This window comes from Podospora anserina, chromosome 3 (assembly GCF_000226545.1).
Source record: "Podospora anserina S mat+ genomic DNA chromosome 3, supercontig 2".
Classification (NCBI taxonomy): Eukaryota; Fungi; Ascomycota; class Sordariomycetes; order Sordariales; family Podosporaceae; genus Podospora; species Podospora anserina.
Genome location: NW_001914856.1, coordinates 2,361,983 through 2,383,181, shown reverse-complemented (window position 1 = coordinate 2,383,181; position 21,199 = coordinate 2,361,983). Strand labels below are relative to the sequence as shown.

The 21,199-nt window shown below is 51.6% G+C and overlaps 6 protein-coding genes across 6 annotated transcripts, besides 3 other annotated features; 3 read left to right on the top strand and 3 right to left on the bottom strand.

Moving 5' to 3' along the window:
• Positions 1 to 37: 37 nt before the first annotated feature.
• Positions 38 to 626, bottom strand: PODANS_3_8600 (uncharacterized protein; the record flags this gene model as incomplete). The annotated part of the gene is made up of 2 exons (XM_001909631.1): positions 38 to 487; positions 552 to 626. The coding sequence occupies 2 exons, from the start codon at positions 624 to 626 to the stop codon at positions 38 to 40; spliced, it is 525 nt and encodes a 174-aa protein (XP_001909666.1).
• A 981-nt stretch (positions 627 to 1,607) lies between these two features.
• On the top strand, positions 1,608 to 2,465 carry PODANS_3_8590 (uncharacterized protein; the record flags this gene model as incomplete). Its single annotated transcript, XM_001909630.1, has 4 exons — positions 1,608 to 1,623; positions 2,035 to 2,225; positions 2,283 to 2,377; positions 2,441 to 2,465. 4 exons carry the CDS (start codon positions 1,608 to 1,610, stop codon positions 2,463 to 2,465), a joined length of 327 nt encoding a protein of 108 aa, XP_001909665.1.
• Positions 2,466 to 3,013: 548 nt separating this feature from the next.
• Positions 3,014 to 3,120, top strand: a tRNA (tRNA-Met).
• Positions 3,121 to 6,087: 2,967 nt separating this feature from the next.
• Positions 6,088 to 7,974, top strand: PODANS_3_8580 (uncharacterized protein; the record flags this gene model as incomplete). The annotated part of the gene is made up of 1 exon (XM_001909629.1): positions 6,088 to 7,974. The coding sequence occupies one exon, from the start codon at positions 6,088 to 6,090 to the stop codon at positions 7,972 to 7,974; it is 1,887 nt and encodes a 628-aa protein (XP_001909664.1).
• A 627-nt stretch (positions 7,975 to 8,601) lies between these two features.
• PODANS_3_8570 (uncharacterized protein) lies at positions 8,602 to 9,006 on the bottom strand (the record flags this gene model as incomplete). Its single annotated transcript, XM_001909628.1, has 1 exon — positions 8,602 to 9,006. One exon carries the CDS (start codon positions 9,004 to 9,006, stop codon positions 8,602 to 8,604), a length of 405 nt encoding a protein of 134 aa, XP_001909663.1.
• Positions 9,007 to 9,467: 461 nt separating this feature from the next.
• Positions 9,468 to 9,592: a sequence feature (rRNA 5S).
• Positions 9,593 to 11,482: 1,890 nt separating this feature from the next.
• On the top strand, positions 11,483 to 15,171 carry PODANS_3_8560 (uncharacterized protein; the record flags this gene model as incomplete). The annotated part of the gene is made up of 2 exons (XM_001909627.1): positions 11,483 to 12,539; positions 12,608 to 15,171. The coding sequence occupies 2 exons, from the start codon at positions 11,483 to 11,485 to the stop codon at positions 15,169 to 15,171; spliced, it is 3,621 nt and encodes a 1,206-aa protein (XP_001909662.1).
• A 586-nt stretch (positions 15,172 to 15,757) lies between these two features.
• Positions 15,758 to 15,904: a sequence feature (rRNA 5S pseudogene?).
• Positions 15,905 to 18,541: 2,637 nt separating this feature from the next.
• PODANS_3_8555 (uncharacterized protein) lies at positions 18,542 to 19,039 on the bottom strand (the record flags this gene model as incomplete). The annotated part of the gene is made up of 2 exons (XM_001909626.1): positions 18,542 to 18,611; positions 18,666 to 19,039. The coding sequence occupies 2 exons, from the start codon at positions 19,037 to 19,039 to the stop codon at positions 18,542 to 18,544; spliced, it is 444 nt and encodes a 147-aa protein (XP_001909661.1).
• Positions 19,040 to 21,199: the final 2,160 nt, after the last annotated feature.

Genomic DNA, 21,199 nt, shown 5'->3' with positions numbered 1-21,199 from the left:
ACATTTCATGTGGCAGACTCTATGAGAAGGAGGAATATCAAAAGATACCCAGCCACTTCTTCTTCAGCTCACCCACCATCTCCTTTTGCTGCTCGTCCGTCAATCGCTTTGGTTCCGGAGCGATAGGCGAGGCATCGTCCACCACCGTTGTCCCTTGCTGCTCCTTCTTCTCACCACCCTCTGTGCCAAACACCTGGTCTGGGTCAATGGTGGCCTTCTTGAGTCCAAACATGCCGTACTCCTCTGGCAAGCCGTGCGCTCTCCTATACGCTGTCCTTTTGGCGACGTCCTCGACGAGTTTTCTTCTCTTTTCTTGGATGCGGGCAGTGTTGTGAGCTTCGTTGAGGCGGATGACTTCGACGAGGGCGCGGGTGGACGAGATGGGGTGCCAGAAGAAGTCGGACATGGGAGGGAGCATGTCGCCGAAGGGAGTGTTGTGCTTGTAGTTTAGGGTGAAGGTCCATATGCTGAGGGCTGTAAGGGTGCCCTGTTCACATTTGTTAGAGATACAACCTGGGGCAAGGGGTGGCGAATCTTGGAGGGCGACAAACAAGGGTGACGGTGATGTGAACCCATTTTTGGGAAAAGAACCAATGCGCCCAGGTGCCCTCGGGGGGAGGGGTCATGGGGTAGTCCTTTTTGGCTTGTGCTTTTAGTTCAGACTCGGAGAGGTCACCGCCGTAGTGGCGGGGGCCGTCGCCGAGGGTTGAACGGCGGGAGCCGGGGAGACGGGAGCCATGTGATGGGGGGACGAAGCGTTCGGGCTTTTCGAGGACGAGGGGTTTGCCGTCTTTGGATTGGGATGTGGAGGAGAAGCGGACGAGGACGACGGGGGAGGTGGTGTTCGCGGGGGAGAGGCGTCTCCAGATTAGGCCTCGTTCGGGGGAGGAGAAAGCGGGGGATTGATGCTGTTGAGGCCATGTTTCTTGGTGGTCTTTTGACTTGGTGTGTATTGAGTGTATGTGAGGCTATCTTAAAGCCCAAAAAACAGTCCAATGGCGTGGTCTCGTTGGGTGCGGCTCAATCGGCGATGCATCGAGGGGAAAACGGTGCAGCAAAAAAACTTGCGTCAGTGCTTGCCTGGAGGAGCTGCTCTGGTTGGCCAATTCCCCCATGTGGCTTAGCGTTTTGGAAGCTCGTTCGTTTTTCCGTTTTTTGGCTGCTAGCGCATCGTGCGCACTAGGACCAGGATGGCTGCGTTGAAGCCACAGGAAGCTCGGACGACAGGCTGCGATACCGGGCACTTCCGACATTGCCCGCGCTGAATGACTAAAGATGCGGTCATGATTGGCTGTGGTCTGTCGTCAGCCCCACATTCTCCAGCCCCAGTGTGGCTCCTTTGACTGATGATGTAGGCTTGGCGGAGGTCATTGAGTGACGAAAAGAGCCATGTTCGTGGCCGGTTGCTCAAAAAATTCCGGCACGCAGCGGCAAAGAGAGGCGTTGAGCCAACTTTTTTTTTTTTTTTACTAACGGCTCATCCTGTTTTTCTTCTCCCTCTTTTCTTCCTCGTCTACCTTTTGCGCCTTTGACTCCTGTTCACCAACTTAATTGTCTAATAACCACCACACCTACCTACCTCACATCAACCCCATAAATCTATCAAAATGCCTGTCGGAGCCGGTAGGTCCTGCCCCTCAGCTACACACTGCCCGCCATGTTTCCGGCCTCGTGAATTCTGCTCGGTTCGTTCTTTGCGAGGGACGCCTGAACTCTTCGTCACCAAGCCATTGGCACCCATGACGTGGCCAGCAGCCGTCTGAAGACATTCTACATATGACCTCCATCCGACCTCGCCGACATACTGCCAGTACCTGAATGTTGCTACTGCCTACGGTCCTGTCCTCACCGCTCCTGCTTATGCGGTATTTTCCCTGGGCGCATCTTGAGCTGCGCACTGGGGAGAAGGGCCGTAGTAGTCAGAGCCGCCGCACACTAGAACGAGCACGTCGAGAATCACGCAGACGCCGGAAACACCACCACCACCATGATCTGAACAGCAAATGACTGACTCGCGGTTTTCCTCCCGGATAGGTGATTCCAAGAAGGGTGCCAACCTCTTCAAGACCCGTTGCGCTCAGTGCCACACCCTTGAGGCTGGCGGCGGCAACAAGATCGGTCCTGCGCTCCACGGCCTTTTCGGACGCAAGTCTGGTACCGTTGAGGGCTACGCCTACACCGATGCCAACAAGCAGAAGGGTGTTGTCTGGGATGACCAGACCCTCGTATGTTTTCCGTGAACTGTACAACGAGATCCAGACTCGCAACTAACACTTGCTCAGTTCGACTACCTCGAGAACCCCAAGAAGTACATCCCCGGCACCAAGATGGCTTTCGGTGGTCTCAAGAAGGACAAGGACAGAAATGACCTCATCACGTATGTGCTCTTCGGTTACGGTACCCTTGCGCCCAGAATGGCACTAACACTGTTTCCCTCTAGTTTCCTCAAGGAGTCTACCGCTTAAGTAATAGATCTAGAGACTTACTTTTCGGCGTAAAAGTCTGCTTTTTTCTATTTTCCTTGGCTGGGTTGTATTAATAGAGAGCGAAAGAGACACCAGGGGGAGTTCTTTGCTCTTAGAGTTTTTTCTTGCATTAGATCAAGGGTTCGGGCGGCGTTGATGATGAGCAACTGCGTCCTTTTCAAACCACAACTCCCTACACCACCTCTGGACGGATCCGACGAGGACACACGTTGGGTTCTTTCCGATATACCTCTCTGTACCATAGCACAAAGTAGTAGATCTGCTTTACTACACCTAGATGATCGATGATGACGATGGGGTTGCCTGACTGCGGCAACCGGACCTGAATGAAATGATTCCCCTCTGCTTTTCAATGTTCTTGGCTGCAATTCTGCGTGTGATGAGACTTGTACATGTTGGGTGGTCGGTTCTGCTGTGAGGGAGTTAGTTATCTTGGAAAGGTGATCTTTGCTCGTCATTGACTTTTGGTTGGACCAAAACACTTCATGAGGCTAATCTCCACCAATCAGGATATGTCAAGTTGTACAGGGAGCTTGGCTCAGTTGGAAGAGCGCAGGTCTCATACGAATGTATGATCTGGATGTGCAACACCAGAGCTATCCTGAGGTCGTGAGTTCGAGCCTCACAGTTCCCATATTCTTTTGCTTACTTTTTTTCATCTTAGCGATGGCGGTTTCTTTTGGCTTCTTTCACACAAAGAACGCCACTGCAGCGATATCTTTTTTTACATAACTATGGTTTCGTTTTGAGTGCGGCGCTTGGTACACTAGCAAAGCCTGGTTGCTGTGGCGGTTGACTGGAGCAAGACAAAGTTTGCTCCTCTTTCATGCTCTCAGTCAGTCACCCAAGCCATCAAATATTTAGAGAGCATGCATTCGTTTCTTTTATTTTCTCACCTACACCAGAACTTTACCTCCAGACCTACCCATAGTCACAACCTCATTCTTCATCTCCCATCTCATCTTACCCTCAACAGACCCTCCACCATTTATTCTCGACATACCTCAAGATGGTTACTTCTGAACAGACCACAGTCGTCGAACCCAGGACCAAGACTGAGCCTCGTCTTTCGTATTGGGAGCGAATTGCCAAGGAGGAGAAGGATCCAGACTTTAAGAATTGAACACTCGTTGCTCTGCAGAAAGTGACCATCACCACTACATTTACCAACGCTGCCTCTTCGGCGTATCAGCCGAAGGACTCGCCCAGCCAGACCTGAAAGGTTTGGTTTCCTACCAATATGAAGACATATACAATAAGTCGTTCCCTCTCTACTTTGTGCCGGCGCCCGCAAGTATGGGGCCGGTCTATACTTTTCTTCACAATCACATCTATCGCCGATGGTTCAAACTGTATCGAACCGAGATTGAAGGGCGGTGCTTCCTTTGCAAATTTCTCTACCTCAAAGATGCATGCCACACACACTATGCAGAGAGCGACCACCTCGACCCCACGCAAGATTCTATCGACGAGTTCATCTCACTCAACAAGGCCCTCTGTGCTGCCATCGAGGCTTATCCGAAACTTTATCTCACAGAACCCATTGTCCGGAGGCAATACGAGACGAGCAACGAAAGAGGCTGCAGAGAATTTATCGCCAGGGAAAATCCAACCCAGCGCTATGTTCTCCAACATCTGTTTAAGGCTCTTCTCTTGATCGTTGTTCCTGTTCGTTGTCGGTACCAGCCATCAGCAGAGATTGGCAGCCTGCCAGTCTTTCTGGTCCGGACGGGGATGGAGGGAGACTTGAGCGCACCCATTGATTTCCAGGCTATCCCACAAGACAAGATCCTGACCTTTGGCACCAAGCTCAACGATAATGTGATTAAGGTTACTCTCAAAACCGCAGTTGACTTTCTCAGTGCCCTTGAGGCAAGGGAAGTAGCGGCAGTTGGGTTGAGGCCTGATCCAGGGATGGGGCTGGGGAAGAGTATGATAGGAATATAATGGGCAACCATGAAGAGAGGGAGCGTCGGAAGATGAGACAGATAAAGGAGGGCAATTACCACCGGCCTCCTGATGGTAATTTTATCTGGTATGGGATAACTGAAGAGGAATACAAGCGGAGAAGGGGTGAGAAATGAGAGATTTCTTGAATCTACAGAGTACACGGGCTGTCATCAGGGGTTGTACAGGGGATATGATATGTAACATGCTTACAAAGGGCCTCCAAGGTTGAAGCAATTTGGCAAGGGCACTGACACAGGCATACATATATAGATTAGCTCTTCTCACCAATAGCTTCCTCTCAATTCATCATCTTCGCACACAGCTTTCTGGGTGCCACCGTGATACCTTCCATTCATCATCAAACATAGTCTACATACATCTCCGCTATCATTCAAAGGCTCGTGACCATGTTGAACACCTCGCGACTGATATTAGACGCCTAAAGTAGTACAATTGAGGCCTTTCAGGATAATTAATAGGCCTTAAATAGATCTTCCAGGCCATTAAAGATAGTTAATATGTATGTATCTTGAGATAATCAGGAGGGCTTCTAAGATACTTAATAGGTGTTAAAATATATGTTCTAGGCCTTTAAAGATAGTTAGGAGGCATTTGAATGTAATTAGAAGGCCATTTAAACTATCGTAGAGACCTCTTGAGGTAATCGGTAGGCCTGTTTCTGTTCTTTTGGACTTTTGCATTGTCATTCTTCTGTCCATAGTGCGCCAGCTCATGGAAGTCAGCTGGGCTGTTGGAGAGGGAGAGCAGCACCCTGTTTCTTTGGGCTACCACTGCCTTCCTTCCACTTGAGAAAAGCTGATGTAACGCCCCATATGGAGGAAATTGCAGGTCAACAGAGGATGTGCCTGACATCTCAATACTGGGCCCTGTGCTGTCCGGTACTGTAATGCGAGTCATGAGTTTTGGACTGTCGTCTTAACACTTCACAACCCAAGCCGCCCAACCTGCACATCCGGACCCTGCTTTTGTGAATCTTTTTTTCTTATTTCACTCGTTTTTGGATTCGTTCTTCCCCCCTAGGTAGTTAGAACAGAATAAAAAAAAAGACGGATAACTTCCACCACAAGTTTGTAAACTTTATTAAAAGGGGAAAGGAGATTTATGCACGTTGTGTCGGCGCCGCCAAACGAAATAACGATAAACCAGAGCCCCCGCTCATGCAAAGATATTTTGTGAAGTTCGAAGGGCCCGCGCTTGCAGCCGTCGACGAAGTCACCTTGGGAACGTTTGGGAGCGAGACGCCTTTGGATGGATATTCGTTTATAGACGTCAAAAACGCGCAGACAGGCTGCATATCCTACTCGAAGCGATCGATGCGCTGCTCGAGGTTCTGGACAGTTTGTGTAAGGTTCTGGATATTTTGCGTCAGGGTTTGGACTTTGCCATTGAGGTTCTCAATTTGGCAACTGATGTAATTGTTTGTGCCCGAGTTGTTCCTGACAGTGAAGGCCTTGACATTTCGCGGAATTCAGGTCCCGTATCTATCCCCGAACCCGAGCCCGAGCCCCATTTAGGAATCTCCTCCCCTGGAAACCTACTTCCCCGGAAGGAGCAGAGAAAGCATGGAAGACTGGCCCTGTAGAATTTCACGTGCGAAATCGATTGACTTCACTTTTCCACCAGACACAGTATGGCCGACTTCGACTCCCACCCAGCCTACGTCGTTAGGCGAGGTCAACTCGTCCCCCTACCCACGCCAAAGTCCCTCGCCGAACACCTCCAAAAGAGCACTGAGCTTGAGGCTGGGGATTGGCATGACATAGTTGTCCTCCATGGCGTGTCCCCCAAGTACGCCGATGTGCTCCTCCTTTTAAACGGCAGCGACTCTGCTTTTCTCGCATCCTTTGCCTCGAGACGCGAGTACAGACCCTTTGCTAGAAGCGGACTCGTCAACCAGCAGGCCTCCAGCAGCGAAAGACGATGGAGCATTCTCGAGTATCCAGAGCTGATGCAGGGACTCAGGCCTCTCCGCCTCGACAGGGACGAGACCGACACAGTGCACCCTCCACCTGTCAGAACTCTCCCATCGAGCAGCGGAAAGACCTCTGCCGTTTTCTGCCGCATGGCCCTACGCATCTCTGATCAGAGACACCTGCTCCTCTTGGACAATCCAGTCTGGAGACGCTCTTGGCAGGTTCGCAAGGCACCATGGAGGACGCCTGTCGCTTCTTTTCGCGATCCACCTAGTCCCTCCCCTTACAGTGAGACCAACGAGGCTGGGAGCTTTGAAGCTTCTCTTCTGAGCACACTGAGTGGCGAAACGCATCACAAATCTCTGAGGGAGCTGTTGCTTGATTTGGCATACGACAGATGGTTGGAGCTGTTTGAGTTTTTGGAGTCGCCTTCTCATCCCGTCACGGACGATACCATGGCGTTTTGGTGGCAGGTCTTGCAATCTCTGGAGCTCAACGAAGAGGAGGGCAACAGTCCATGCTGGAGAAGACTTCTCGACCGAGCACAGCGGCGAATCTCGCTTTTGTCTCTACCCACCATCAAGAGACCTGTTCCGCTCAAGTCGGCTTCGGCTCCCATGTTGCCTAGCTCACCTGGCTCACCCTCTTCCCGAAGATCACCTGGGTCACCTAGATCGGCAGCTTCGACACCAGCTACGTTATTGACAACCCCGCCTGTGCTTCAGCAGCCAAAGAACGAGGTGCGCGAGAAGGCGGTTACTCGCTTTGGCATACCCAGCACCGCGGTGAGAGCTGCGCGGTTGAGAAGGGCGCTTGCATATCGGCCTTCGGCGGAGGAGAATCGACGAGCGTTGGACCGGATCAGCTATATGGGTGGTATTCTCATTCCCCTACCCATCGTCTCTGGAATTCTGTCCATGGGTGAAATTTTTGGCCCCTCTGGTTCTAGGTTTTGGATATTTTGGGCCGCTGCTGTTCCTCTTTCCATCATGTCGGTCTTGATCATATATGCGGATACTATCCGCAAGGCCGAAGTCTGGGTGGAGGTTGCGCCCGACCTGGTTGTTCCGGGACGAGTTCCTGGACGACTCAGCACTGACAGCGAAGGCGGCATGAGTGATGGGACTGTGGATGTCGAAGTTCAGGAGCATAGGACTGTTACTTGGCGGAGACATCATCCTGGGGAGGGACGTGGTAGCAGCAGCGGCGGACAGGGCTTGCAACAGCAGAGACCACAAGTGCCGCATGATCCGAGCGTGGTGTTTGTTTTGAATCATGACATGGAGGAGAGAGCTATTGGCTTGCCGCCGGAGAGTGCTGCTCTGGCGACGGCGGCGATGGAGCCTGATTGGGACGAGGACATTGATGATGCTATGTTGGAGGTGTTGCCTGCTGCTGCTGGGAGAAACAGGAATAGACCGCGAATTATTTTGCAGAGGTCAGAGGATGGGCATGAGAAGCCTAAGGCGTGGAAGAGGCAGGAGCTGGGGTGGTATGGAGCTATGAAGTCGGTTATGTGGAAGAAGCCGAGGGCGTTGGAGGATGTGCCGAATGGGGTTATCGCTTATGAGAGGGAGGGGAAGAGGAAGTCGAAGACGTTTTAATTGGATCATTGTGACCGTTTATGGGGGTTTTATGGATATATATGGGAGGGATATGCCCCTTTTATGGAACTGGGGTCTTTTTAGATACAAAAAGAGGCATGTATTATCCGAATGCCGAGGGATATTTACGCCTTTATAAATGGGTTTATTTTGTCATGACACGCATGCAGTTGTCTGTTTTATACCTGCTCAGTGTGCAAGCAATGGCGGCTGAAGTTTTGATCATGCATAGCCACCATCTGGCCTACCTATTCCGCCGGAGCCAACGCAAGTAGGCTAACTCCACCTTCGCACTCTGTTTTCTCGATAAACTCCTTTAGCACTCTTAATCCCCGTTCAGAAAGGAGATCGTCTTCTTCAAACTCTCCTAGATTAATTGGCCCCTTCCTGTCTCCGTCCAGCTCGTATAGATGCCCGTTCTTGGGCGACCTAACAAAACACACGTAATGAAAGTCGACCTCATCCTCTGGATTCTCAGGGACGGCCGAGTCACCCTGTAGAGCGACAGTTTTGTACGCTGCTTCCAGGTTCGTGTCGTTTCCTAAGAAAGTGGCGCGGTCTCGTGGGTTGAGGGGTGTGCAAGTTGTCAGGAGCTGATAGAGGTGTGAGTTGGGAACTGGTTCTAGGTTAACTGCCATGTCGTAAGCATGGGATGGGATGGGATAAGGGGTTTTTACTGATGAAGTCTCGAGCGTGGCCATTGCTGACGGCGTGGAGGATGGCGTAGAGGCCGCAGGCGTTGTTGATGGTTTGTTTGTACCAGATTATTGGCTCGTTGTCACCGCTGCTTGTGTACTGGGTGATATCCTTGTCCTTGGTGGTGAGTTCGGCTTCGTAGTTGGGGGAGGTGGGGAAGACTATGATGAGGGCGTGGGCTGGACGTGGGGTTAGAGAGAGGAGGTCGGCGTCGTGGAGGGAGAGGACATCGTGAAACTCTAGGGCGGGTGAGAGGCCGAGGGTGTGGGCTAGGGAGGTGAAGAGGGAGGGGTTGGATTCGAGGGGGGTGAAGTGTTTGCGGTATTGATGGGACATGGTTTGCTTGTTGTGAGGATTTGTGAGCGAGGAGCTGTTCGGCGAGGCCGCTTGAGTGGGAGGTGAGATGAGAGTGAGAAGTGGGATGAGAGCTAAGAGGAGTGAGTTTGGCACCACTCAACAGCCGGTGCCAACTGACTCCGAACAACATGGCAAGAACTGCACGATTGCACCTTCTGTGATTACAGCCCGACACAACCTCATATCAAGCCATAGATATCGTCATCTCTTCTTCCAGAAGATGATACCCACATTCTGGACCAGCGATGGCTCTGATTCAAAGGCCACATTGATGTCGACAGCTGTGTTTTGTAGATCGTTTCTTGTAGAGTATGCAGCCCGTTCTTCGCCGTCATTCCGTCTCTTCGTCAACGTTCTCTGTTTCCCATGCAATGGCATGGGAAACTCTCGCCATCTCTTCTTCCAACAGCACATACAACCCCATTATCCACTCCATTCTTTCACATACGACCATAGGCAGCTGAAAATACGGGATCCCGTCCGCTCTCCCCTAGTCAAACAGCTGACCGCCAGACCAGTACTCAGGTGGGTGACCACTGGGGAATCCCTGGTGTTGTATGTTTTTATCCGCAAAACCGCATTGTTTTTGGTTGATTTTGGTGGCCGTTTTTGTGGGTTGTGGCGGTGAAGTTTTCGTCTACTATGGAATGCATCGCCAAAAGCCTTAGCAAGCGTTTTGATATTCATTTTTTAGTAGCGGCAGCTGGGAACCCAACTGGCAGCCACCCAAGACCAGCTGTGAAAGTCGGGAACTAATCGGGCGTTTACCTTGAGGAAGTGATATCTGAAGATAAGCTGCTATCAAGTATCAGCAATAGCATTTGTCTTCTTTCTTCTTTGTGACAGACGCAAGCCTGCCAACCAGATGTCAGACGGGAATGCGTGACGCATAACAAATGGTTGCCATGTTCCCATCTTGAGCTGTCCCAGATAGAGCACGGGAAACCTAGGATCAAAACAAAATCCCCGCTCGCATGAATTCCTCGGTCGCTTTTAGAACATGTCGAATTTGTGGGGCTAACCCAACGGTTTTACAGAGTTACTCTGCCGTTGTCGGCTGGACCGTAGTGTGGAGTGTGCTTTAAACCATGTCCTGTTTGATGTTTCCATGGCGCCGTCCAAACCTAAGGCACATCACACTCTGCGTTTGGCGTTGAGCTTTGAGACGAGGGAACGCTCGTTGACAAGATGAGTGGAACGAGGTGAGGTGAAATGAACGTTTGTTTGTGTCGTGAACCACACGTACCTGTTGATCGATTGCTATGGAAGGATTAGGCAAACCGGGCGAGCCGGGGGCAAGCATCATGGGCCCCGGAAGCTCCCCCTGACCCCGGGCTTCCTCGAGAGAGGTTAGCCCCGTCCATAGACCCAGCCACCGGCCCCTCGGTAAGAGCGCCGAGGAGGGGCAGACATGATAGTTTAAGATTTTAGAAGGATTAGGAAACCTAATGGGGAATTAAAGAATCTAGTAACGACGGGGTTCGCAGAGATAATCTATTATCGTTGGGATATCTTTAAGTTACTATGTGATTTAATTAGCTTAATAGGACGATACACCACGTTTACCGCTAACGGCGGTAAGAGTCGATATAAAAATCTGCCGATAAAAGGGCCCAGTTAACCTGAGCGTCTGCTGTTTCTCGTCCTAATATTCATAGTATTTCTTTTGCCTCGAGCTGGGTTTTAGCTTGTGGTGCCGTCAACCCACTGCCTTGGTAGCTAGCGGCTGGAGGCGAGGCTGAAGTAGCGCCGCCTTCGCGCCATGGTGTCTAGTTGTTTGTGTAATTGAGCGTCATGATAATCTATTTGCAGCTCGCAGATTTGAAGGTGGGAGAATGCAACAGTACTTGCGTGACGCAGTCCTGAGTAAATTCACACAGCCGTCTGAGCTGTGAGAAGTCATGTTGGTAAGATTGAGTTCAGGCTGTTCCACTTCGTAGGCATCTCCAATCATGACAATTTCAGTCTACGATGCCACCACAACCGAACTGGAGGGCCCTTGGACAGAGAGCGGATGGCTCATTGGGCGTTGCACAGACGCAGCCTTGAGGAAATTGGGAAAACCGGACTTGACCTGGCTGCGAACCAAGGTAGGCCTGTGTAGCCGGTACCTCGGAGATTAACACAACATCTCGGAATCCCAAGTGTAAGACAGATAAAGTTGTAGGTTTCTAGAACGTCAGAAACCTAGTGTGTAGCGTAGCGGGAAACTAAGAGGCACCAAAAAGGTGATTCGACGTCTAGAAAGGAAGCGTACCTGCAGAGCCTGATGCCGCACGTGGCACCACTCACCTGCTCGGCTGCCTCCTTCGAAATGTTCAGTTGCACGCCTGCGCCATCGTGAACACCTCACACTTTGCTCCAAGCTGGCAGGTCTGACGTTCGCTCCAGCATCTGCCACCCACGAATAGTTTCGACCTATTTCCACGATTGTCGGTAATGCAAACGCCCTGCCATGACTCCGAAACGAACGTACCAAGATGAAGAACCGTCTGCGAGCCTTCCGAAACGGCCAAGAATCTTCGACACATCCTCCAATGGCAGCATTTACCCAAACCACGATGCGTACTCTCCACTTGTGCATGGAGACTACACAATCGCCTGGATCTGTGCACTTCCCTTAGAACTGGCGGTATCGCGTGCCATGCTGGACGAGGAACACCCACTGCCACCCAACCAAGCCGGCGACGACAACATCTACGTGCTCGGACGCATCGACCAGCACAACGTTGTCATGACATGTTTGCCGGGACAGTATGGAACGAACAACGCCGCAATCGTCGCGACAAACCTGAAGCGGAGTTTTCCAAGCATCCGCGCTACCTTAATGGTCGGCATTGGCGGCGGATCCCCTAGCCAGGCCGACTTGTACCTAGGTGATGTTGTCGTCGGCACGAGGGTCATGCAGTATGACATGGGCAAAGTGATTGCAGGCGGCTCGTTCCAAGAAACGGCTGATGCGAAGACACCTTCGTGGTTACTGAACTCAGCTGTGTCCGCTCTACGATCGAAGCATGGGCCGCACCATTCCAGCAGTCGGATGGCAAGGATCCTGCGAAGCCGACTCCCGAATATCTTGCGCCCGAACCACCCCGATCGCCTCTTCCAAGCGTCCTATAACCACCTTCTCGAGGCTCCAACATGTATTGACTGCGACCCAGCAAAGCTGCAACCACGAGGCGCACGCCTCTCTGACGAACCCAGGATCCACTACGGAGTCATCGCTTCGGGAAACAGGGTTATGAAGGACGGGAAAGTACGGGATGACATTGCTCAGCGACTTTCGGCGCTGTGCTTCGAAATGGAGTCAGCCGGCATGATGGATAACCTCCAGTGCTTGCCGATTCGTGGAATTTGCGACTATTCGGATTCCCACAAGAACAAGGAGTGGCAGGACTATTCTGCTGCAACTGCAGCTGCATACGCGAGGGAATTGCTAGAAGGGCTTCCGCCCTCGTCCAGGACACTTGATCGGACTCCCATAATCGATGTGAGCCAGCTCGATACCGCCGGTAATACAGACCCTTGCCCTGGCCCGTCTCTTCTCCTCTAGTATCATGCTGACTGGGGATGTGAGTAGTCGACTCTGCTTTGGAACGGCGGCAACGCTTGCTGAAATGCCTTGAATTTCCGCAAATCGATGCCCGCAGAACCACTATTCGGGCTGCAAATGCAAAAACCTGCCGTTGGCTTCTACAGCACTCAAAATATCAGGATTGGCTTGACCCTAGGAAGCAATCACAGCATCATGGCTTCTTATGGATGCGAGGCAAGGCAGGCGCCGGAAAGTCAACCATGATGAAGTTCGTGTACCTGGAAATGAAGAAAGGCCCCAAGAAACCCAGTGTGGCCGTGGTATCCTTCTTCTTCAATGCACGAGGCGACTATTTGGAAAGGTCCATCTCCGGGATGTACCGATCTCTGTTGTCGCAGCTCCTGCACGAGTTTTCGGACCTTCAATCCGTCCTAGACAACACGGACATTGTTCCACGGAACCAACAAGACTGCCCTGACCTGAACGCTCTGAAGGATCTTCTCAGCAACGCTGTCATGGCCCTTGGCCAGCGCTGCTTTACCTGCTTCATCGACGCCCTCGATGAGTGTGACGAGCAGGAAGTCCGGGACATGGTCCAGTTCTTCGAAGAATTAGCAGAGAATGCCACTGATGAAGGCATTCGGTTTCAAATCTGTTTCTCGAGTCGGCCATATCCGTACATTGATATTTGCCGGGGAATCTTGCTCACCCTTGAGAAGGAATCAGGACACCAAGAAGACTTGGCACAATACGTCAAAAGTCGTCTAAGGATCGCGCACCGCCCGCTTCTTGAAGAATTACAATCCCAAATACTGGACAAAGCTGCTGGGGTTTTCATGTGGGTCGTGTTGGTAGTGGAAATCCTAAATAATGAGAGCAGTTACGGCGCCCTCGCTCTCAGAAAGAAGCTTCTGGAAATCCCGGCCGAATTAAGCAAACTCTTCAGGAGCATGCTGGCGCGCGATCAAAATAGAACTGAATCGCTACAGCTCTGCATTCTCTGGATTCTATTTGCAAAGCGGCCTTTGACTCCAGCAGAGTTCCGCCATGCATTATGGGCGGGCTTGTTGGAGCGGCGTCTTGTCGATCCCGAGTTGCCAGATGACACACACATGGATGCTGTCAAACTAGTCACGAGCTCCTCGAAGGGGCTTGCTGAGATCACCAAATCTAAGCAACAGACCGTGCAGTTTATTCATGAATCAGTGCGGGACTTTTTGGTGAAAGAAAAGGGCATTCAGGATTTGTGGCCTGAACTTGGATTCGACTTGGAGGGTCCTAGCCACGAAATCCTTAAGCATTGTTGCATTACATACCTGCATCATCCAACAGTACGCGCGATCATCGTCACGCCAGAGGGCGCAGATGACAAGCGGAACGCTATGGCCGAGAAATGCTCGTTCCTGGAGTATGCCGGTCAGCAGGTCCTCTACCACGCCAATGCTGCGGCGTCTGTGGTTCCGCAAGACGGTTTTTTGACCCAATTCTTTAATACGGATGGAATCAGGGTGATTAACCACCTCGAGAAGTTCAAAGCTCGGCGGTATGGCTCGGATGCAACTCCGCTTTATGTTCTAGCAGACAAAGGCTTGGGAAACCTTATTCGTACACAGATGAAAAGAGAAGTGGCTACCGCTGTTCCTGGGGAAAGGTACCAGCATCCGCTTTTCGCTGCGTTAGCAAACGGCCATAAAAATGCCATAGCCGCACTTTTAGGCTTGTCATCGATTGTCTGCGATGGCGTCGATATCACTGAAGGTTTAAACTACAAAAAGGATTTGAGGGATTACCAAGGCCGGACGCCATTATCGTGGGCTGCCCAGGAGGGTAGGCTAAGCATTGTGAAATTATTAATTCAAGGAGGGGCAGACCCTGACAAAGTCGATGGGAGAGGATATAAGCCACTTCACCGGGCTCTAGAGAATGGCCGCGAGGGTATCGCGCGGCTCCTCATCGATAACGGAGCGGATATCGAGGCTCAGGATGATTCTGGAGCAACGGCACTGATTTTGGCCTCAGGGAATGGCCACAAGGCTATCGCGCGGTTCCTCATCGACAACGGAGCGGATATTAAGGCTCAGGATGATTCTGGAGCAACGGCACTGATTTTGGCCTCACGGTATGGCCACGAGGCTATCGCGCGGCTCCTTATCGATAACGGAGCGGATATTAAGGCTCAGGATAATTCTGGATCAACGGCACTGATTTTGGCCTTAAAGAATGGCCACGAGGCTATCGCGCGGCTCCTCATCGACAACGGAGTGGATATCGAGGCTCAGGATAATTATGGATCAACGGCACTGATTTTGGCCTTAAAGAATGGCCACGAGGCTATCGCGCGGTTCCTCATCGACAACGGAGCGGATATTAAGGCTCAGGATAATTATGGATCAACGGCACTGATTTTGGCCTCAGGGAATGGCCACGAGGCTATCGCGCGGCTCCTCATCGATAACGGAGCGGATATTAAGGCTCAGGATAATTATGGATCAACGGCACTGATTTGGGCCTCACGGTATGGCCACGAGGCTATCGCGCGGCTCCTCATCGACAACGGAGTGGATATCGAGGCTCGGGATAATTATGGATCAACGGCACTAATCAAGTAACATTCTTTCGGTTTATTTTAGGTAGTTTGTGAAGTGTTTCACGTGCCTGATAAGCTAGTGCACCACTTTCCACGCGACGCACCACCTCCACCTGCAACCCTCAGTTGTTCTATAACCCCCGACATATCTTCTGCTTTTAAGAGGTGCATATAGAAGTTACCTTCAACTATGTATCTCTTTCACGAGGTTCTGGATAGGGTTCGTCACAAGGCGCTATATCAGCCTGAGGCATAGTGGCATTTCAGGCTCCTATAAGGTGGCCATAAAGCTCCGAAGTTGTTCCTCCTCTTCTCCGATCACGCCTTCAAACAATTAAATTGCGGGCTCCGATCGACCCGTTGTGCTACATAAAATTATGGATGGTGGCACAGAGAGGTGACTGATGCTGGCTGGCAAGTCACGGCAAGCTGAGTAAGGGATTTTGCGGGATTGCGTCGGGCCGCATGCAATCATAAACCGGGCGAGAGCTGCTGGCGCGATTTGAACGCACATTTCCATCTGAATACATCTCCACCCGCTTTAACACTGGTGGGAGTGTGTCTGTATTCTCTGTAACGGTTGCGACGGCCAGCCTGTCCACTAACAAACCGTTTAGCGGCACGCTTTCTTCCACATTTTGAAGTAAACAATATACCTTGTTTGGAGTTGCCCATCCTCGCAGTCATGTTACATAGCCGCCGGATCAGTACGCAGGTGGGTGACCACTGGGGAATCCCCGGTGTTGTATGTTTTGATGTTTTTGCCATGACCTTTCGGCCCCCTCTTACCTTCGAGTATCACGCCAAACCAGGCCACAAGAAGCTTGCAATTTGCCTGATGCCTGAATGAGGCATATCTTATTATTTCCTCAGTCTGATGCCTATAATTTACTGACTGTGAGTCTTTGTCTTATGCTGTTTGGTGGTGGTTGCGGTGGAGATGTTCGAGGTGGAGATTTGGATACTATCCATTGTTTAGTTTTCATCAAGGTCCCCAATGACATCACTCGTCATTCACCTTGGGCTCTGTAGCAGATATCCCTCCCAAATATAGCCTGATTTGTTCAGGCAAATTGAACTACTATACCACTGAGACTATCACAGTCAGATGCTGCCTAGATGCTAAAAACCACGCGGTGTCGTGGCTCGGCGAGGCGCCCGTGGGTTGCCTTGCTTGGGCACATATCTCGAGCGGCCAAGATGGCGAGAGTATCACCAGACCCTTCGACAGCGAATACCACGATACCTGCTCAGCCTCAATCCTCACCTTTTTCTCAAACTCCAGCAGCAAAGTCCATCGGCCCGCAGCATAGGTAGATAGGGCAGTCGTGCATTCCAAAAATGGAGGGGCAACATGACATTGCAGCACCGTTTTCTTTCTCCCTCAAACCCACACCACGCCTGGTTTCTACGACGACGACCAATATCAAATCGGTTGGTAATCTCCAGCTCTGCTCAAAGATGGAAGCTACCCCCCATGCTTGCCCCTCAGAAAGCTTCGCTGGCAATGTCTAATTGATGAATTACATTTCTCCCTCATTGACATGCCTTGATGAAGCTTCAAAAAAAAAGCGCCCAACCTCCTTGAGACCTACCTTAAACCTGACCTTTTGGTAAGTTTCTGGTGAGTGTGGGCTTTTCCATGCCGGGCCAGCTCATCAAGCTTTCCACTTTCAATCAGTTGGGCACAGTTGTGCGTTTCTCTCTTTCTGCCCCTCTTTTCAAGAGCAAACCTTGCCCCAGCTTTCTCTCGTTTGTGGAAATTCCAATGAGCGAAGGTTGAGTGTGACAATTCTGTGCTTTTGCTGCCGGCGTGTCGAGACCTAAACGCGGGGTACAGGCCAGCAAGAACCTGGAAGGCATCAAGGAATAGGATAGGGCCAGCGGGTAGGTAGGGAGAGTGTGAGAGGTGTGTGTAAGTCGCACCACACAACAACACACGGTACACCCAACCCCCGACCAACCCCACGAAATTGTAAATTGGCTTGTGTACACACCAGAAGCCAAATGTACCTACCCGCTTTCCGATGAGAAAAATCTGAATCGGAATGGTAGATCGATCAAAGACTAAAGATGAGACTTCTTAAGGCAGGTAACCTAATTTGCCAATAATCCCCCCCTTCACCGTTTTGTGTAGTTCCCCATCTTCTTGGAAACGTTGGTACCTACCCATTTCCACATCGACATTGACGATATTCTAGGCATCGGAAAGATGAGGCGAGGTGGGGGGGGGACCTATCCCCATCCATTGTTGAACTTACAACACACCGCTTGTGCTTTTACACTAACCTACCCTACCCCGCGCGCGCCCGTAACCGCCGCGCCTAGATCTAAGCACGACAATAATCTAGATTTTGATGTTTCGTTTTCCCCTCTTTAGGTCCAGACACCCTGAGAGACAACCCCCCTCCGCACTTCGGCCCTTCGCCTTACCTTGCCGGCTTTTCGAGTCGGCGGTATTTTGTGTGAGGGTGGCGCGGGTGTAACTTTTGCTCCCTCAGTTGTTGTTGGGTTGTGCTCGGCGGGATTTCTTCCCTCTCTCTCTATCACCCCCCCACCCCCTCCTTTGACCCCTCACTTTGGAACGGTACATTTAAACCGACACATCCCGATGCCTAGAAGCTCCTGAACAAGAGGGAATTTCCACATGATCCAGAAGGGGGGTGCTCGGTAAGGCATAAACATATCTCTCATGTAAACTATTTTTCATTTGCAAAAGGTTTTCGTGTGTGCGCGGGGGTCATCGCAAGAAAGGGCAGCCTGCAAAAAAACGAACGAATCACCGCCAAGCAAAAACGTGTAAGTGATCCCCAGCTCTGATTGGCTGTCTTGTGGCCTGTAAGCTGTCGCCGTCACAACTCACACTTTCTTCCCCCCCCTCAAATGTTAAAAAGCTCGTGTTATGCCTACTTGTTTATTTTCCAGCGGGCGGCGAAAATAATGTTTGCTTGTCACAAAATGTGAGTCAACTTACTATAATAAGCGAACACTGGAGGATAAGGGATGATAGGAAAGGAATGAAATAACATGACTGAACGCTCATGCAAGCCCACCCTCCCTGGCCCCACTTTAGTTATGTGTCTCGTATAGCCGCCATCACAATTTGGCATCGCGGGAAGTTATATAGCTTGGGAGGTGTGATATATCTGATTTGTTTGGTTTAGGGAGAATGCTTGTCCCAGGATGATAAGTGTATCATATCACAATGTGCAACGACCACCAAAGCAACGTTCTCCCCTGAATGTGAGATAGCAGTTGTTCTACATCTACCCCTCCTCAAGGCAGGAGAATCACGGTGGTAGTGTATGAGATGCTGTACGTGACAGCTTTGCTTATCCCCGGATCTGGGCTCTTATTGGGGTTGATAGGGTGGTATTGGAGGTGAGGAGAGTTCAGGCATATGGAGATCGCGGTTTGATCTGATCTCTTGCATTGGCGCCCTTGGAATTTTTGGCTAGACTGCTGTAGCTAAGGTTAGTTATCTCTCCGATGTGAGGGGGGAGAAGTAGAGGGTACAAGAGAGGGAGATGTGGAGTTGGTCTGCCTGAATGGACGTGGTTTGGAGGGGATTGAGGAGGGTTGGTGATGTGAGATGAAACTTGGGATGTTTCCTGGAGCAATGTTGTATGGTTCCGGTAGTGACTGTATGCTTTACTTCTGGAAGTGCTGAGATGGTTCCACGTATGGGATAAAGTCGATGTTGCTCCTGGATGAGAGGAATGCTGCCAGTTGAATCGCAGTTGCCAGTTTGCCTCGTGGGACATATCGCCGATACACTCCAACCTCACTCGGAACCAACTCGGAATACCATCCCCGACAAGCCCGGAGTCAACTGACCCAGCCGTATCCCAGCGCCATGTGTCCTTTGTGTAATAAACCGGAGTCCACATCGGCCCCGCATGTCGGCCCCGCACCGATAACTGCCCCACAACTCTCCGCACCAGCCCGACTATCAACCGTCGGGGTTAACAACCCCAACACCACCGACCGATCGCCGGATCTGCGGATCGACACCGGCGAAGAGAAAAGGCCCCGATTCAACGGTCAGCAGGTACCTCGCTTTTGCTGTATATGCAATGCAAAAGATGCAACCTGCAGATTTGGGTAGGTGGGAAACGTTGCATTTCTAATCCGTACCAACTCGCTCGCACCACCACCAATGAGAGGGCCCAGAATTGCACTTACACCATCCATTGGAGGAAAATGTGTCTTTTTGGGAATCTAGGCTGGGTGGGTTTGTCGGGCCTGAAATGGAGCAACAGCCATTTTAGGCTGTGACCCCATAGGTATCGCGGGCCAGTTCAACGGTGGGACAGGAGCGAGGAGCGCTGAGTTGGGCATTTCGCCTCATCCAGTCAAAACTTCCAGATTGAGCATCTGTGTTCTGTGTGGTTGACAACTCGTCGGGGCCAACACTTCTTGGACCACACAAGCTCGGTTTAACATTTGGGAAAGGGGAGAACAAATGGCAAAAGCTGCGTCATGGGCGGGTTTCCCTGTTTTTGTTTGACTTTCACCATGTCGAAGAGAAAACACTGGTGGTTGGCATCATCGTATCAGATGCTCCTGTCCAGATCCCGAGGTCGTATAGGCTCCCGGGTCTGGTGATGAGGAATTCGCCTGGCTGACATATGAACGTTGGTTGAGTCATTCTTCAACCTACCTCCGCATCCAAGCCGCAAGACACACGACCGACATTACCGCCCCGTCCCGTCTTACACATGCTCGCACAGCCTCAGATTAGAGAGGATAGGCCAAAGGTCCCTTTGCCAGTAGCCTAGGCTCCGTTCTGTGAAACTCTGGGGAAGTGGGTGTCTCGACGCGAGACGGCCGTTTTGATCCTCGTGGTGGTGGTACTTGTTGACTGAGGTCTGAGGATGACGGAGGCGCCGGAGTAAGCATGTGATGCGCCCTTTTACCGTCGGTTGTAGATTTTGCAAGGTGCAAGGCATCGTGGAGAACTCCTAGGGCCCAAATTCATCCGAAAGAGTGTAAACAGCCGTCCCCGGGTGGCCGATATTACCTCCACCCTTCCATGCAGCCTTCGAGAAGTTTTTTGACACTTTCCGTACCCAGAGTAGTCGCTCCCATGCGACGACGCTGCGATGCTTACCGAGCTTCCGGACCGGGAAGGTCGCGGTGGTTTTGGTGCTCCTGGCCCTTTTCACAAGCCAAGAGGCGTGGGAGCGGGCAGCAGCATCGTTTTGGGCATCCTGAGGCAGATGCGAAAGCACGCAGAATGATGCATGTGGGGGTTATCGATTATCAGGACTGGTGGACTGGGATGGTGTTTTGGAACATTTCGCTTTCCTTTTCCTGCTTCTCTTTCCCGTTCCCTTGGGCCAGCCGATTATCAACTCTAGCTACCCCCCACCCCCACGCCGAAGGCCGCCGCCCCCCCTGCCCGCGACGTCGCGCGAAATGGCGACCTTCCCCGACCGAGGTGAGAAAGAAGGAAGGAAGGAGTGGGATGCGAGAAAATTTGGAGGATGGGAGGGATGAGGGAATTGTAATCCCATGCGTTCCCGAATCCCCCGCGCGAGCGACCCTCAATTCCCCGGACAAGGTCCACTCTCCCAGATCCTCGGTGTGTGCGGGCTGGGCGCTTCCCCTTCCGATAAGCTGGACACACCGCGGCGATAGGGAGGGGAGCAAGGGATAGGATTCCGTTTTCTCTGTGCCTCGAGAATGCGTGCGACAAGAAGCAATTCTCAGGGGACCTCCCCACGCTTCGTGGTGGTGATGACCCCCTCGCAGTAATTATCTCTTTCTCGACACTCAAATTGCGAGTTGTCGTCGCCGGTGTCCGCGTGACATGTCGACGACATCAATGCCCAAAAGCAAGAAAAAAAAGCTACCGGTAATGCCGGTCTCGGTGTCGGTCGGGATGAATTGCCTGCAATCTTGTGTTGATCCCATTCTCCGTTAGGCCCTGACAGGTCCCAAACAGGGCAACTGAGAGACCCGACAAGCGGAGCAAGCTTCCGGGACAGCTTCCGGCCGCATGGTCGGACATGGGGTGGGCATTGCACGGTTCACCTTGTCCACCG